Below are 17,744 nucleotides of genomic sequence, written 5' to 3'. Positions count from 1 at the left end.
AAACCTAGAACCTTCTTGCTGTGAGGCAACAATAACCGCTGCACCACTGTGCTACCCAACATCCCAACATGTAGCATGTAGCTGTTTGCATATTATAATGTTAACATGCTGATTTGACATGCCAACTTTAATATTGGTTAGCATGAAATACTGCCATTAACCTTAGCGAGTCAGCATGTATACCTGCTAGCATACTAGAGGTTGACTGCGCTACATTCAGCAGATGATAGCATTGTAAACTAGCAGAGTTAACATGGAGACATGAATTTGGTCTCAAATTTTTCATTTTGATGTATTTCGTCATTTTGACCTGTTGGTGGTGTTGATGAAAACTCAGTGGAAATTATTACTAGAGATAAATATGGTGGATGTCATTGGCATCGCTATGCTTCTAGTTTGACTATAACAAAGAGGCCTATAGGCCAAAGTTTTAGCCATGGGCCAACCAAGAAGATATAATGAGATGTTGTAATGTCCTGCAAGAAAATAATAGATGTGGCAGAGACAGAAAATGTTGTTACTCAGCTGAGCGTATTAAAAATACGATCTCCAAGATGTGAGCTAAGAGCATTTTGATGTAAAATTAAGAAAACTGTCTTTTTTACAGGGTTTCAGGGTGACATTTGATCCTTGTTTCATGCCACCATAACCCAAAAGAAAAGACGTGAGACACAGGTATTGTGAAGAAACCATCCCTTTATTGGTGTGAAGCAGTCCCATCCAAGTCAGGGTCAAAAGGGTTAAAAACAGTCAGTGCTCAAACAGACCAAACCAGAGTTTCTCCACACCCTGCTGGCTCTAGTGGGGTGGGATTTACAAAGTCATACTGGGCGCAGACGTGGGAAACGCTGCGCTGAAGAAGTGAGAGGGGTTCCACAGAAATTATAAAAAGACTTCACTTTACTCCAAACCATGTTCACTGCTTTTACTCAAACACTACAGCAGTACCAGAACTTTCTCTGGGAGGTAGGAAGGGTTAGAGGGTGGAGGTGTGGATGTGTGTGTGTGTGTGTGTGTGTGTGTGTGAAGGGGCGGAGGTGTGTTTACTGAACTCACAAACTGATGGGGCAAAAATCTGGGGTGGGGTTGTCAAATCACATTGATGACGATTAAAGAGAAAAACAATGTTATCTTTTTTTTATTTTTCAAACAAATCTCTTAAGATTGTTTCATGGGGGAGGAGAGCGTGAGTGGGCCAGAAGTGCTTCCCCTCCCTCTGTGTTGGTTTATTTGTATGTTTGCTGTCTCCATGGTAATCACCAGTTTACCACAGAGTCCTTTACCATGTTGTTGCCGCTGCTGCCCCCTGCAGTGGTGTTCTTACTTGGCGTTGGCAGAGCTGCTGAGCACCTTACGCACAGCCTGAGCGATGGCGTCACGATCAATGCCAAAGATTCGGAGCAGCTCGTGGGGCTTACCGCTGCGTGGCACCTGGGAAACTGCCAGGCGGTGGACGGTGAAACCAGTCTCGTTCACAACCGCCGAGCATACTGCCTCACCGAGACCACCTGGGGAATCAGAAAATAGAACAGTCAGGACTGTTGCTTACAGGGTTCACCACAATCAAAACCATTTCCAAGAATTTCTCCTAAAATTCAGATTGAAGTCACTCATTTGATCTTTAATCTGATAATTTCCATTGATTTCCACCCTTCTGTCATATTAAATCTCTCAAACCTCCATGGACAATTGAGCTCTACAGTGATGTGATGCGGACCGACAGGACTGACGCGGCCCTCCCTCGACTTTCTCACTCCTCTTCTGTCTCACTTTCACCCCCTTAAGACTCTCCTCTCCTTTCCCTCCCCTTCTCGCTCTCACATTTTTTTTGTACTTCTCACTCCAAACTGTCACTCAAACATTTCTGACTGAGTGAACATGAAAGCCGAGGAATGAGGAAAAGAGAAAGTTATCGCTTGTTCTTCATCCTTCCCTCCTACATTTTTCCCAGCCCTTGCTTGATCTATTAACCAGTAACTGATGAGCACATGAGAGCACAGAGAATTAGAAATGCACTGTTGATAACTTCTCATAGAAAGATGATTTCATTTTTAAAAAGCTGAAAATCAACATAGTGGTTTTCTGTCCATATACTCACATAAAAGTGTACCAACTACTGCACAACAGAGTAAAACCTGAACAACTCATGATACCAACAAAGATTAAAGTGATTATGTTGTTAGCATTCAACACACCTTAAGCTCCCAGGAGGTTTTGTCTGCTCTTTTGTGGCTATGACTCCTGGGGGTATGTAGTTATATAATCCTTGCTAAAATGACAATATGCACACATGCAGAATATGGAGAAAAATAGTATCACCTTTCTATTCTATACTATTCTCACCAGTGATTGTGAAACAGATTACCACGGGGCCCTCAGCTTTTGCTTCCTTTATTTGACAGTTTGATCGTGGGTGTTTGTGCACAGAATTACAAAAATTTAGAAACAAATTCAACTTTGGGGAAAGTTTCCTTTTATATCTGCAGCTCTCATGTCCACATACATGCATATTCCAACTCCTCTGTGCTAAGGGACTGACCAGACAACAGTTCTATCATCCTCTTTGTTTGGCTCTATCAGGATCTGAAGGATGGAGAAAGCAACTACACGTATGGCAACAAAAACACACACGAGAGTGAGAGAGTAAATTTTGGACACTTGTTTTTGTCATGCTGGTACTGTATGTAGGTCAGCAGGAGCCTAAAGGCCGCAGCTGAAATTAAGAAACCCTGACAGGGTCTCTCAGCTCCTCCTCCTCCACCCTCCCTCCCTCCCCCCCTCGATATACTGTTATTTCACCTTTTCTGTATCTTCCACCTCTCTCTCTTCACACCCACAATGTTCACCCCAATTCTCTGCCATATTCAGAGTCCCTATACCTCAGTCCTCTTTCTCCCATCCTCTTGCTCTGCGTCTCACTCTCGTGGCTCGCTCAGACTGTCTGCAGATGGATCTTTGTCCTTTGTTGCCTGGGGCATTTTTTATTCATGAGCTGATACACAGGCAGCATAAACACGCAAGCAGCTGCATATTAATCTTAATGCCCGACAGTTAAAGCTCTCCTGCTAATGTCTACTCCCACGGAAGTGATTGTCCTGAGTTTAACTGTGTATGATCATAAAATTTAGTCAATTAATGCAGTAGAATGACACTTTATATTGCTCTGTATTACTTGGACCTGTTGAAAAAACGTATTACAGAACTGTGTCATGTCTGTGACATACAGTATCATTGGTATCATGTACTCCAGATGTTGCCGGACGAAACCTGAAACGCACCTTGATCAAGTTTAAATGATTTAAAGAAACTTAACTCAGTCACATTGTTTTGTTTGGAAGGTATTTTGTGATTTCTGTGTGTGTGTCACACTCCTCACCTTCATAGTAGTGGTCCTCCACTGTGATGATGCGTCCTCTGGTTGCCCTGGCGTTATCAATGATGGTCTTGGAGTCCAGGGGTTTGATGGTGAAAGGGTCGATCACACGGATATTGATTCTCTCTAAGGGAGGAGAGAGGTGGAGGACTCACCTTAGTCCAACTGACACTTCATATGAAAGGCTATATACTTTGTCTTCAGACATCAAATTATAAAGAGAAGCAATAAGGCACAATATATATTTATATGCTGTCATGAGCTGGCTTTATTTTTTTTCCATCTCTCTTGTTCTGTGTCTCTGTACCTTTCTTCAGTTGCTCAGCAGCAGCCAGAGCCTCGTGGAGGGTCACTCCTGCTCCAACCACAGTCACATGATCATCATTGGTTTTATACACAACCTGAGTGGGCAGGGAAGATATATATTTGTATGTGGACGTAAAGAAATACAGACATAGACTAGTCAGACTGGTGTAATAAGCGAATAAAAATCTGACACAAACCTTGGCCTGTCCAACATGGAAGTCTTCGTTGCAGTTGTAGATGATGTTGTTCTCTGGACGACTTGTTCGGATGAAACACAAACCCTAGAACAAATCAGAAATAATCTATACAAGTCTGTACTTTAAACACAAACTGTTACTGTAATTTTTGTGCTTTTTTCCCTGTATTTCTTAATACAGATGATGATGAGTACCTTTGTGTTGGCGGCAAGCTCCACAGCCTTCTCAGTGGAGACGCCGTCACTTGGGTAGAAGACCGTTGCAGTGGGGATGGCTCTGAACATGGCCAGATCCTCCAGACCCATCTGAGAGGGCCCGTCTTCACCTAAATATACACACATATACACACAAACAAAGGTCACACAAAGTAAGACTCACATCTTTAATATAGACTGGAGAATAAATTCAAGTAGACTGGCATGCATTCAGTCTGCAAAGGTGGGCATGCAATATACCTGAGGAGGTGGAGGAGAAGGAGAAAGGGGAGGAGGAGGAGGAGGAGGAGGAAGAGGTGAGAGAGAATCAGGCCGCCCTGTCGTCACCTCCATGACACTCAGAGACAGAGAGAGGGAGGGAGGAGGGGAGGAGAGCTGACACCGGGAGAGGGGGATGGACAAAAGTAACACAGGAGGTGAGAAAATGAGGGGGAAAAAAGGTTTAGGATTCAGGGAAATTAAAAACCAAAACATCCTGAGGAGAGTTTCAACCCACTGCAGCGAAATCAAAGAAGCCAAAACGTGATAAAACAACAAGTGATGAAATATCTTCCACAGGCAGCTTTGCATTGTGCACATTTTGGATTTACTCTGACCAAGCCACTCATTTGAAAAATATCATCAGTTTGACTTGTTTTTATGTCCTTCACTGGGCTGAATCGATCCAAAGGTGTAGTGAGAGAAAAGGTGAGTCAGAGTGAAGGTCATAATGACTGCAGCTACTTCCACCTATGGGTCAAAGGTCACTGAAGCTGTGGTTGCTTTAATATGGAGGACCATTAGAGCATATGTTTGAATACTGAAAGTGGTGTGTGAAATGATGCTAAGCTACAGTGGTTTGCACAGAGGTTACTTCACAGCGGTGAAAACACTTTGACCTAAATAAAGTTTATTTTCCTTTTCTCATCTGAATTCCAATATACCCTCCTTCTAGTCCTGCAAAATGCCACCTAATGTTACCACAAACATACTGTATAACACTGATCACATTTTAAATCAGGCAATGATTGGTGGAAAGAGAGGCGGGCACCACTGACCAATAGAGACCCCACAGTGGGAGCCACAGAGGTTGATGTTGCTCTCAGAGATGGCGGCCATGCGGAGCTGGTCGTAGGCCCGAGTGAAGAACGTGGCGAAGGTGCTGGCAAACACCACGTTGCGGTCACGCACAGCACAACCTATCGCCACGCTCACCTGGAAAGAGAGAGGGAGAGAAAAGAGGGGCAAAAGGAAGGGGTGAAGAAAAAGAGGAGTGATCGAACTTCAGTGAAATGAAATATGTACATTTTAATAAAGAATGCAAATATCAAAATTAATACAGTTCATAATATGAAATACTTTTTCCAAATAATGACCTTTTTAATCATTCAATTCATCCCCATGGTAGCACAACAAGAAAAAAAATAAGGTTAATCTGAAGCCCTCCTATGTAAATAATGTAGTAGTCAGCATAAGCCCTTGTTGTTGAGGTCACTGTTATTACAAGGCTGTGAAAGGCCCACAGAGCACAATGACATAATGACACTTATATTTCACATTAAATCATGACGATGATGCAGATTTTTAATTAATCCAGACAGACAGTGACCCGTTGCTGTGTAGGAGGACCCAACAAGGATTCACTATGATGCTGATGTTAGTAAACTAGAGCACGAACACTAGGAGGTGGTTATTTTAACGGTGCTCAAGGGATGATGTGACAGCAAAAACACTTCATGCTGCAGTTAGTAAACTATGACACAATGGAGGGTTACAGATCAGAGAGTGCACATGCATTAGAAAACTTAATATTTACGACATACAGTGAATCTAAGTGAGTGCTGAACTTAATTTTCTTTTGTTTCGGGCTCTGGTTCAAAACCTCCTCAGCTTTCTAACTTCTTCTGCTTACCATGTTCTGCTCAGCAATGTAACACTCCACATAGCGGTTGGGGTGTTCGTTCTTAAAGAGCTCGGAGAAGGTGGAGTTCTTAGTGTCTCCATCCAGAGCCACCACGTGCTCGTTGTAACGACCCAGCTTGGCCAGAGCCATGCCGTACGCCTTCCTCGTGGCAATCTGATGACACGGGGACAAACAGACAACCAATCAATTAGCTTCTATTATGTAATACACAGATTGTTAGCTGATTTGTGATAGCTGTCCCAGCTTTGCTGCACCACCACCGATCAGACCTTGTCTCCAGGTTTGTAGCTGGGTGCGCTCGGCATGCGGATGTTGCGGAGGCTGACGGGCGATGCGTCCTCGGTGGGCGGAGCAGGATAGAGGCGCTTATTGCAGCTGATGATGCGGCTCTGCAGCTCCTTGATCACGCTCTCGGCCATGTCTTTGGGCAGGGGTTTACCATGCCAGCCCATCTTATCCTCAGCCGCTGAAAGACACGCAGACAGAAACACACCCCTGAGTACAACTGCAAATTTAATCCAATAATATGAATATAATAAGTTTTTATCATTTTGTTATTTACGTAGATTTATTTTATTTCTTTTCTTAGACAAATCCCATCAAGTAAAAACTAGTACAACTGTACAGCACACATGACAATAAAAAATATTAGTCAGCAGACAAAGCTAAATTGATAAAGCATAGTGCTGAAGAATTGGCCACTGTTTTCTTACAGCAAAGTTCAGAAACAACCTTTATGCACTTGTGGTATTAATAATGTTCAGGTGAAAATTTTAGTCAAACTAAAAATAAAAAGTACAAATGCTGTATAAACCAAATTCACCCTGTTATCCTGCATCATGTATCCACATTTATGTGCACCCACATGCAGATCTGCATAAACCATGGCCAGCTGTCACACTCACAACAATCTTCCACCTCAGTGGGTCACAACAGGCGACTTTAAAAGTCAACGGTTTGAATCAGGAGGTCACAGGTTTCCAACAACTTTCATGATTTCTGACAGAGTCCTGTGTAAACAGAGACATACTCCTCTCTTACACACACACCTTGCTGTCTTTTTTCATTTCTTTGTGTCTCTCTCACGCATACACACACACACACACACACACACACACACACACACTCTAACACATAATCGCGCACACTCTCCCTTGACTCTTGTCACAACTCCTGCACAATGGGCTGTTGCTGTGAGTGTATCCTACACATTCTGGGGGATTAGTGAGCTGCAGCAGCTAAAGCACTAAAGCGCTGCCAGGATTATGGCGAGTTAATGCTTCTCTGCTCTGACGGCGGGTCTCCAGGGCAGTTAAGAAAACTTCTGACAGGGCCATTATTCCCAGTCAACTGTCACAATTTTACCTAGTCATCATTTAGCAACAGGTTTTTGAAGCAGGTTAATAAATGCCCAGTGTCACGTAATGAAACCTGGTGTGTGTGTTATGATTGCTACTGAATGCTTCTGCTGTTATGGGTTATGTCACTCAGAGTTAGTATTTAAATTCTACACATTACACGGTTGCAGTGCGCTGATATTTGACCACTATGTAACTCATTATTATACCTGGGATTCCCTTGCCCTTGATGGTCTTGGCGATGATGGCGAGTGGCTGGTGGCGGGGCTGACTCAGCACCTTACACAGTTCCTCCACACTGTGGCCGTCCACGATGACTGCATGCCAGCTAGGAAAACACAGGAGATGAAATTTCAAATGCAGTCCTCCAGGCAAGTTGATATGAATTTTGATCTTCCTGGATGAATATAACTCTGGAGACTGCAACCTTTTAAAGGAATAATCCTAGTGGAAGTCACGCAGGTTTCAAAAGTCATCACCACTCTACTTATGATGTTACCGCAGTGCTTTATACTGTAGCTACAGTGTCGCAGGGATGACATGCAGCAGGTCATTTTCACAACTCCATATGAAAAAAATGTCAGATTAGAATATTTTTGTAAACTGTTTCAAACACACTTTGGTCCTGAGGGACAGATATCTTCTCTACTGTGATTTTAGAACAATTTTTACTCAGGCTTTCAATACGGGATCACAAAATTACGTTGCATCTCACACACAAAGCTGCATGCTGACAAAACACAAATAATATGAATATAAAATGATACTAGAACTGGAACTAATGATTATTTCCATCACTGACTAATCTGAAGGTTACATATTTTGTGAGAATAACTATTATGTAAATTGGTGTTTATTACTTGTCCTTAGATTTAGATTTCAGCACTGAAGGATTTAACACTAACCCTCATGCGCACACCCTCTCCCCGTGACTACCCAACCTGCTCACCCAAAGGCCTCACAGCGTCGCTGGTACTTCTCCACGTGGTGCTGCAGCGGAGCCGGGTCACTCTGACCCAGGCGGTTGATGTCCAAGATGGCCACCAGGTTGTCGAGCTGGTAGTAGGAGGCAAAAGCCATGGCCTCCCACACTGAGCCCTCAGACAGCTCTCCATCACCCAGCAGGCAGAACACCCGATAGCTACAAACAGAGAGACAGAGAGAGGGGGAGGGAGAGATTCCATGTTTTAACTACATTTTGTGTGTATACATATAGATGGAGATGAATAGTGGGAAGAAGTAATTTTCCATATCAGCTCCATTTTCCCTCCTGGCACATCTTCCCATACTCTGATCCCTCCTATAGGAGTCGATGTGACAGCTGACCCTCACACCTAAACACACACACACACACACACACACACACACACACTTTGCCCCCCTGCCACACTCGGATCATCCTCACTAGTTCCTCCTGTGGCGTAACGACTCCTGACAGCTTTCCAGTCAAATAGACACATTCTCATTAAAGCTGGAAGATCGGCCGAGACACGCCGCATTACACCACGCATTCCAACCCTGAGTGCAAAGAAAAAACACACGGCACAGAGAGAAAAGAGAGGAAGAGGGGAAGAAAGAGAACAGAGGGATTCCACAGAGGTGGAGATGGAGAGAGAAAGAGAAATGAGGTGGAGAGTTGAGGCTGGAGGAAAGAAATAGATTTCTAACTGATCTGTAAACCCTGCAGGTCGGTTTCTGAAATGGCTCCTCTTCTTTTGTGCATAATGATTTATACAGAGGAGAACAGAAATGTAAAAACTGCAGGCTTGTGTCGATCATTTAAGTTCTCTAAAATATAAATGACCTGGGTTATTATGGCTTCTCATTTCAGCAACTGATGACTTGTTTTCAATCTTCAACAACTTAGCATTTTATTATTGTAATTATTTATTTGCTGTCACACACACACAGTACATACAATATGAAAGAGCATCAAAAAAACAAACTGAAAAATGATTAAGTTTGGGTTTATAAATTTTCTTCACATTTTTTGAAAATTTCTTTCTTACATATACATATACATGCATGTGTATGTATGTATATGTTTCATCTATACATAACCTATATTTTAACCTGTATTCTACAATTTTCAAAAATGTGACAGTGGTAAAAGTTGCAGCTGTAACACACTGAGACACACACACACACACACACAGTCTGAAGGGCATCCAACTACAGTAGGTTCAGCTACAGGAGTAATGTAATCCCTCAGGAGGTGTGTACGTGTGCTCATCCAGTCTTTGCGAGATGCGAATAACAGATCAAGACAAGGTGATACCTCTCCTTGAAAACAGCCCAAACCAAACCAAGTGGCACACACACACACACACACACACACACACACACACACACACACACACACACACACACACACACCTCTACCTCATTGTGTCACCCACATCATTACACTCTGCCAACAAAAAACCGAACCCCTTCCAGTCAATACACTCTGTGATAAACTGTATTATCCCACAGGTTTAGTGCAATGGAGCATGAGGAGAAACCCTGCCTACATTTGATCCACTAATCTCATATTTACATGTTTACAACTGCAGAGTATTGAACCAGACTCACACAGGCGTAAAGAGATGAACGGTATCAATTATTCAGTCTCATCTCAGCACTGCTGATAAGTGCATTTGACGGGTTCATTCATGTATCGTTTTTTAATAAACCACACCCTCTGAGATGCTGAGAGGTCTGTTTGGTTGTTTGTAGGATTTCCTGCTACACTTAGACCTGAAAGAACATAAAATGTGACGAATACAAAGATTAACATTCGCAATTGTTGTATTAGCTACTCCAGCCCAAGAGAAATTCTTTTGTTGTTATCACAGCGTAGGTTGTCTCTATAGGTGCATGCCTCTCTATGAGGGGAGATATAGTTGCCATTCAGCAGTTTTTGCTTCAGATAATGTTATGAAACCAGTTATGCAGCCCTGTGAGTGAGTCTTGAGCCGTTACGTTGCTGCAAATTAGCTTGACAAGCTGCTCCGAGCATCGCACGGGGAATGCACACACCCCTGTGCGTGCATGCACAATCACACGCTACATATGCAATAACATGCATGGTGTATTTGGTATAATCTACTGTGTATGCATAAATGAAACAGAGGTACAGCATGGGATTTAGCCTTTTTTAGAAGATGAGGTGAAAGGGTGAGGCAGGGAGATGGGGGAGGGGCTGCGCTCTTGCATGTGTGATTATTAGAGCAGAAACAATTGAGTGCACACAGAATGCAGAGTGAGAGAGATATCAAGGGCAGCCAACTCAGACTGCAACTACGGCATTCCCTGACCGCCTGTTTCACTGTGTCTGTTGTGTGCAAAAACAAAAATCGCCTTTGAGACGGTCTCCTTCTGCTCTGTCCATAATGAAATGGGTCAAACTATGTTCCTGAAAGTAAGGGTTCAGCTTTGATGCATTTGTATCATATTCATCTTCTGTGGCGATGTGAGTGGAATGTGTTGTGTCCTGTTACAGGCCATGCCGCTCTATCTTTCTATTGTCGGACTGAAAGCCATGTGGCTCTTTCTAGATCGCTCTTGAACAAAGGAGATACATGTGGACTGATCTGTTATAGCAGTTCAAGTCAGCTGAAAACTCCATTACAGGCATGTTAATATATTGTAATGTAACTATGCTTGAAATGGAACATTAAGTATCAAAGAAACAGCTGCAGAATTAACAGACATACGTGTGTGCTGTTTTTTAATTTAAATAAAATTGCAATGATCCAAATTTGAATTCCACCTTTGTGAAGAGACAATTGAATCCCTGCTATCAGTGATTTCTCTCACCACTTGATCTCTTCCTGGAGACCTTTTTGATCTTAGATTACAGAGCAGATAACCCTCATTCATCCTGATCCTGATCTGAAGGTAAAACTGATCAGAGGTCAGCTCTCCCGGTGCTCTGTGTGGTTGCCTAAATGTCATCCCAGACCAGGCCTGTCAGTTATGGTTTTATCCGGAGCTCCGGGCTGAAATGTCACATGTCGGTGCGGCTCGCTGCAGCGTACGTTGTGTCATGCATAATTTCATATCATCCACCTTAATATGTGCAGATGTGTGCAGGGCTGCTGAGCTCCTGCATGTATGTCTTGTGCATGTCGGAGAGTCTCTGCATGTGGTCGTCTTCTCCTCAAGGACAGTGTGTGTGTGTGTGTGTGTGTGTGTGTGTGTGTGTGTGTGTGTGTGTGTGTGTGCGTGCGTGCGTGTTTATATGAGTGTGGTTTTGTGTATGTTACCTGGCCTTGTCAAAGTATTTTCCAGTGTAGGCCATCCCACAGGCAGCTCCCAGCCCCTGACCCAGAGATCCAGTGGCCACGTCCACAAATTGCTGCTTCTGTTAATACACACACACACACACAAAAACATATATATTATTCTAAATATTGTTGGAGAGCTCATTGTTTTTTGTGCACTTTTTAATGTGCAAGAAAATAGCAAGAACAGCTGGGACTCTATGAACAGAGTGTCATTAATGTCTGCAGCAGGGGAGAAAGGAGTCAAGGACGGACCGTCTCTGTCACACAAGAACATCTTTGTCACCATGTTCCTGCTTGTACACAGAATGTCTGTCATCTGTGTAAGTGTGTTCATGTTCACAGTGAGATTTACAGTATCTTGCAACCCTTTGGACAGCCTCTGCCTCCAGGCTGGGAACCACTGTTTCTGGCAGGAAGAATGAGACTATCCTAAACTGCCAAAAGCAAGAACTCAAAGAGCTACATATTTCAAGGTTTCAGTATGGCTACATGCAGCGACATACATTTCCTTGGTCATGTCATATTAATATTTCAAGATTCTTAGATGCTGTCACAGTGTTTGCCCAAAGCCCAGATAAACTGGATAAAAATGCTTCAGTTTGACAGATGGCTACATGCAGGAGGAGACCAGGAGCTAAATCAAACTGATTTAGTAACAGACATCATGAAACAGCTTAGGGAAGTGTTTTGAACTTATGTCAGACGGCTATTTAGGTTTAAACTTCACAAATCCAAGAGTTAGTAGTTAAATCACGGGCTATAAGCTATGAGTAAAATATCCCAAATCAACACACAGAATGGTTGGTAAAGTGTTTTCGTATTACTGGGGCATATATGTTGGTCTATTGGAAAATATGAGCTTTCAGATCCAGGACCTCCTGCAGGTCTGAATGTCACCTCACCGGCACAGGGTGTCCTTCCAGGATGGAGTCGACCTTGCGGAGGTTGAAGAGCTCACTCTCCTTCAGGTAGCCCGTCTCTGCCCACACGGCATACAAAATGGGAGCCGCATGGCCCTGAGGGGGCAGAGGTAAAAAGGTCAAAGGTCAGCGCGCAAACGAGTTTGTAAAAGTGCCTTGTCTGTGTATTTACAGCGTGAAGCACTGATCACACACTGTGTACCTGGTCTGGTGGAGCTGAAGATAAAAGTGATATCACTGTTTGTGTACAGTTAAACATGGTTGGGTACTGTAATAAGACCTCAACAAGAGAAACAGTAGAACATTATCTGTTTTGACTAAGAGCTGAATACAGACACATAAAAACACAAGCAGGCATAAACCCATATTCTCAGGAAGGTGCGCTCAAGACTTTAATTTGGCACAGTAATAAATGAGGAGTAACCTTATATAAATTATCTGTTTGGACACTGGTGACACTATAATAAAAAAAAAATATTAGTGCACTTAAACATAATAATTATAATAATTTTTTTTATGTGTCACCTTATAGTCAGGAAGTTAGTTGTTAGATGTCTCTGCAGACTGCCCCCATATGGATGCGTGTGGGTGCGTATATTACCTTGGAGAGGATGAAGCGGTCATTGTTGGGGTTACGGGGGTCTTCAGGTCGGTACTTCATGGAATGAAAGAAGAGCACAGACATGACCTCTGCCACGCTGCAACATGATGTGGGATGACTGCAACAGAAGGGTGGTGAGAAAGGAGTTAGACAGACAGCAATCACATTAAAAATGCTTACTCCAGCCTCCTGATTCTTCAGTTCAAATCTATAATCATGTTCAGAACAAGCTGTACACACAGATGCAGAGGAGACAAGAGGACAGAAAACGAGAGGCAGAGCAAGAAGAGTTTGACTGTCAACTTTGATCTAGTGGGTTAATTCATGCCAGACCAACTGTAGTCAGAGAGTTATGTAAGGCAGACTGCACGCTAGTCAGACTGACTTTATCAGGGTCAGACAGTCAGTAAGTACATATGCAATATCTCTCTCTCTCTCTAACACACACACACACACACACACACACACACACACACACGCACACACATCAAATAGTGTGAATGCATTTGGAGGATGTCTCTCTCTCAACCATGCACACATATACATGTACATACAGTGCAAAGACATTATCCAGTGTGTCGCCCCAAACTGTTAAAGTCATGACAACAAAAAGGTTATGACGACTTTTTACTGCTTGCATGTTATTCTTCACTTTATTTTCAAACCACATGCCAATAATACCTCACTCAGGCCTCCTCCATTAAGGCATTTTTTTCTCTCACTGCCCTGAAATGGAAAATGTGGTCAAATAATCAAAACTGAGCCAAAGCAAAAACCAAAGAAGATGATGAATAATCAAGACCTTATGTGGGATGAGGGATGAAAGTTCTGTTGAGGCATGAACACAGACTGTGATGATAAAATGGAATTCATGAAATAAACAGAAAAGAGCAGGCTACAGTCTCAGTTTATTCTGTGCATCCATCAGGTATCATCAGCTGTCCAACATCTCAAGAGCCTTCTGATCAGTGCTCTTTTTGAGTGTTAGCTTCATTGATTAATAAAAAAACAAACAAACAAACTGTTTTTAAAAAAGGACAAATCCAGTAAATTCCCATTTTTGGAAGAGCAGGGTTTACAGTATATTAGCTTCCTCGTTGTTATCACTGCTCTCTCCCCTCCTCTCTGTCATTAGACAAACTCTAGAAGGAAGAGCTGAGCCTTAGATACGAGTTTAAAAGGGTCTTTTCTACACAGCACACATCTATTCAACCTGTTTTTCTCTATGTGGTTTATCTTTGCGAGCTCAAACAAGAAATTGCATTTCTTGATATATTTTGGTCAACTCTGTATCATCTATTCAAGGCTCAGTCCTATGGTTGCTAGGAACAGTCACACATCCATTCAGCCCTTCATTAAAAACATGTCCCAAATGACTTACACTGGAGAAAATCAAATAGCCACAATGCCCGCTGTAAGTGGGATAGTCAGCTTCGGATGTTGAAAAAGGCGCGCAGAAATCACATTCATAGTTTCACGTATTTTTTTAAAATTCTTTTGCTTTATAATCTCTTAATTTCTGACACTCTACCAAACGTGGCAATGCATTTCTCAATCTATTTTATTTTGAAATTCCACACCGGACATCGTACTTTCCCCGCTAGCAACTTGACCGCTGGTGTGGCGAGCTGCACCAACGCACGCAGGCGCGGCACAAATCCCCCCATTCCCCCCCAGTGCCATTCCGTTGCTTCCACACACCACGTCGCCCCATGAGCCGCTGCCGCACCACTAGCTGCGCGGGATCATGTACCGATCCGGTCTCTGCTCCTCCTCCGTTACATAACCCATCACAGAGAGTACGTAAGGGGTTAAGAGAGAAAGAGGGAGAGCGCGGCGCACTGGTGCACCTGCAGCAGTTTATGAGCGAACCTCCACATCTGAGTATATTTGGTACATGTTTTATCATGAGAGGGGATCGGCTGTGCAAAGCAAACACACCTCTTAATAAAATGCAAAAAGCCCAATCGTTTTTTGAAACTTAACAGGCTTGCAAACTGAAACCCTGATGCGAAAATGACAAGTAAATGAACTCTGAACCTTCGCACATAAGAAATCTCCTTTTTGGAGAAGTGCGTAAATTGCGCACAAACCTGGCACAGATCTATTTTACGCACAGTGAAAATATATATATTTTTAAGTTTAGGCACATTGTGCATTTTAATATCATGCGTCTGCAATATACTTAACCCACTGAAAGCTTTATACTCTGATGGACACGAAGTCCATCAGATCTTGCTTTCCTATTACGCATTTCTCCTCTACTTTTATTTGTCCTTCAAACAGTTAACACGTGCATAAAACATATAGTAACATGCCCAGGACAGTAACAATGTTTTCTTGTATCCTGCTACTATATATCTCCAGCTCGGTTTATTTTCTCCGTATCTCTCCTCTTACCCGCTGCCCGCCGCAGTTGTCGCCTTGATGGAGTTGATGCGGAGCCGGGTCGCGATGTTCTTGAGCGCCTGCACCGTCTGCTGGTCTGGTTTATGGTAGTCCTCCATCTGGCCGATGCACCGAAGAAGAGCACACACACGCACACACAAGCTGGTTAAATGGAGTTAAGAGTTAAAAGTCCCCGGTTTGCTGTCCCGAGAATTAAAAAGCGATGAGTGCACGGCGGACGATGGCAGGGGTTAAAAAGAGGCAGTGCTGCTGGAACCTGAGGGAGGCACAGAGAGGAGGGAGGGGGCGTGTTTGCAAGCAAAGCCTATGAATATGGCTAATCTGGGGCTAAAATGAGCCTACAGTTACTCCAAACTGTCACGCATGAGAACAGCCAATAGTAGGAGGGCTTTGGGCTGAGACCAAGGCCACACACACGCGTGCGCGCGCACAGTTGTACGCTCACACACTGTCAGGCATGCTCTAGTAAGGTACACTGAGGTTCAATATCAATGGCTTCGTACTGAATGTAATGAAATTATTCAAGGGATTTTCAGAAAAGCAAATGTGTACAGCACTGTGATCATTTTAAGATGAACTGATTATAAACATATCTACAGAGAGAACTGTACATTTATTACATGAATATTATAAAGTGTGTAGCTGCACAGTACAGGCATAATCATCTAAGATTCTGCAGGAACAAACTACAGCTCATTATTTCTTTTTTGGTTCATCTTCACATTAGGGAGCTTATATTCTCACTGTAGCCTATGTCCATGGCCAAAAGCATCTGTAATGGCTAAAGAAAAGAAAAAAAAGTAACCTAGAATCAGATTTTCAGTTGCTCTCACTTTATACTAATGGACTTTTCTTGTAGCTGCACCATGTGGCAGTATGGATGTGAAACTGTCAGCTGTCACATATCTGCTCCAGTATCACCAAGAAAGAAGAATCATTCTGTTAATGTATTTGGTATTTGAACAAAATGACTTTTATGAAAGGGGGGTGGATAAGGCATTAAAAATTAGACTCTTATATTATAATGACAATATCCAAACTGAAAGAATTAAGACCCCTAGAGAGGAACAACAAATAGACAAGTAAATCATGATATAGTTGAGTGCAGTATATAGAGTTCTGTCCTGTAAAGCTACAGCATTATGCTGAGGAGGCAGGAAGGGTGAGGGAAGGATCACAAACCACAGCTTACCTTAATGACATTTCCCACTGAGTCTGACCTGATTAGCTGCAGCAGAAACCAGCTCCACCTGCAACATGCACTTACATGACATTCAGTAATAACTGACAGTGGTAGACACATTTTTCTTAACTCTCTGAGTCGAAGGTTATTTTTCCTTTTGAGTTGCTCAAAGTTCTACATGGTTGATTTTGGCAGACTGACCTTTTTTCTTGTGGTCTTCAGAAATTTAAAGTCAGGGGCGACATTGGCTGAGACTACCTTGCACATTCGGACAGCAGGGACCTGGAGAGGTTGATAAAAGGGGGAAATAATAAACATTATCTTGGCCAATCAAGTTAATCAATATCTCAATATTGAGAAAGAGAGAGATATTCATTTTGTCACTTGAACCCTGAAAACTACTCGCAGATCAAGATCTCTGATGAAACACATGCTCACATGGGCCTAATACCAACTGATTATAATTTAATGCTGGCAGTGATACAACGTTAAACTGTATACTGTGCAGTACAGCAGGTTAACAGTAGGCAGCTAGTGACATCTGGTGGTCAAACAAAGAAACTGCCCCATTCTCCTGCACCCCTGAAAGTCAAGGAATACCACATTTGTTGAAATGGAGAAATATACTGTAGTTACATATTCTCTTACTTAACATTCAAAAGATAAAATCAGATTCCTGTCTTGTCTTTGAAGCTTATTTTCACAGTTGACCGACACACAGCATATCCTCCAAGCATCAAACAAAAACAGCCAACTCTATTTTCAAATCTTTAATATCACAAAATAGTCATAATAAACCAAATTACGCACAGTGACAACAATCTTAGAAAATTAATGTAATTTGCAAAGACTTTTCCAAAAATCATATCTCTGGCCAATAAGATAAATTATACCACAATGTAAAATAACCTTAAAATCTTAAATATGTGACTGGAATTAAAAACAATCTCTACATTTCAATAATTCCTCTGGTGTGCATTTATTTAACCAACACATGCCAGAAGTGTT

At 42.5% G+C, this 17,744-nt stretch overlaps 1 protein-coding gene across 1 annotated transcript; it reads right to left on the bottom strand.

The window, feature by feature from the left end:
- Window positions 1–678: 678 nt before the first annotated feature.
- Window positions 679–15,868, bottom strand: LOC108891653 (transketolase). Its single transcript, XM_018688888.2, has 14 exons — window positions 15,545–15,868; window positions 13,145–13,262; window positions 12,526–12,639; window positions 11,603–11,700; window positions 8,302–8,493; window positions 7,562–7,680; window positions 6,264–6,460; window positions 5,983–6,147; window positions 5,129–5,285; window positions 4,071–4,201; window positions 3,877–3,960; window positions 3,681–3,774; window positions 3,377–3,499; window positions 679–1,508 (listed from the first exon to the last, which is right to left on the bottom strand). Exons 1-14 carry the CDS (start codon window positions 15,649–15,651, stop codon window positions 1,321–1,323), a joined length of 1,887 nt encoding a protein of 628 aa, XP_018544404.1. The 5' UTR covers window positions 15,652–15,868; the 3' UTR covers window positions 679–1,320.
- Between the last annotated feature and the right edge of the window lie 1,876 nt (window positions 15,869–17,744).

The sequence above is a fragment of the Lates calcarifer genome, linkage group LG6 (genome assembly GCF_001640805.2).
Source record: "Lates calcarifer isolate ASB-BC8 linkage group LG6, TLL_Latcal_v3, whole genome shotgun sequence".
NCBI classification, from domain to species: Eukaryota; Metazoa; Chordata; class Actinopteri; family Centropomidae; genus Lates; species Lates calcarifer.
This window is presented reverse-complemented; position numbering and strand designations above follow the sequence as displayed.

Excerpts from the sequence above, each read along its gene's own strand:
- LOC108891653 (XM_018688888.2), bottom strand. The coding sequence starts at position 15,651 with ATGGAGGACTACCATAAACCAGACCAGCAGACGGTGCAGGCGCTCAAG. Across the intron at positions 6,461-7,561 it reads CAAGGGCAAGGGAATCCCAG|CGGCTGAGGATAAGATGGGC; the intron begins GTATAATAATGA and ends CGTGTCTTTCAG. Across the intron at positions 3,775-3,876 it reads TCCATGTTGGACAGGCCAAG|GTTGTGTATAAAACCAATGA; the intron begins GTTTGTGTCAGA and ends CTGCCCACTCAG.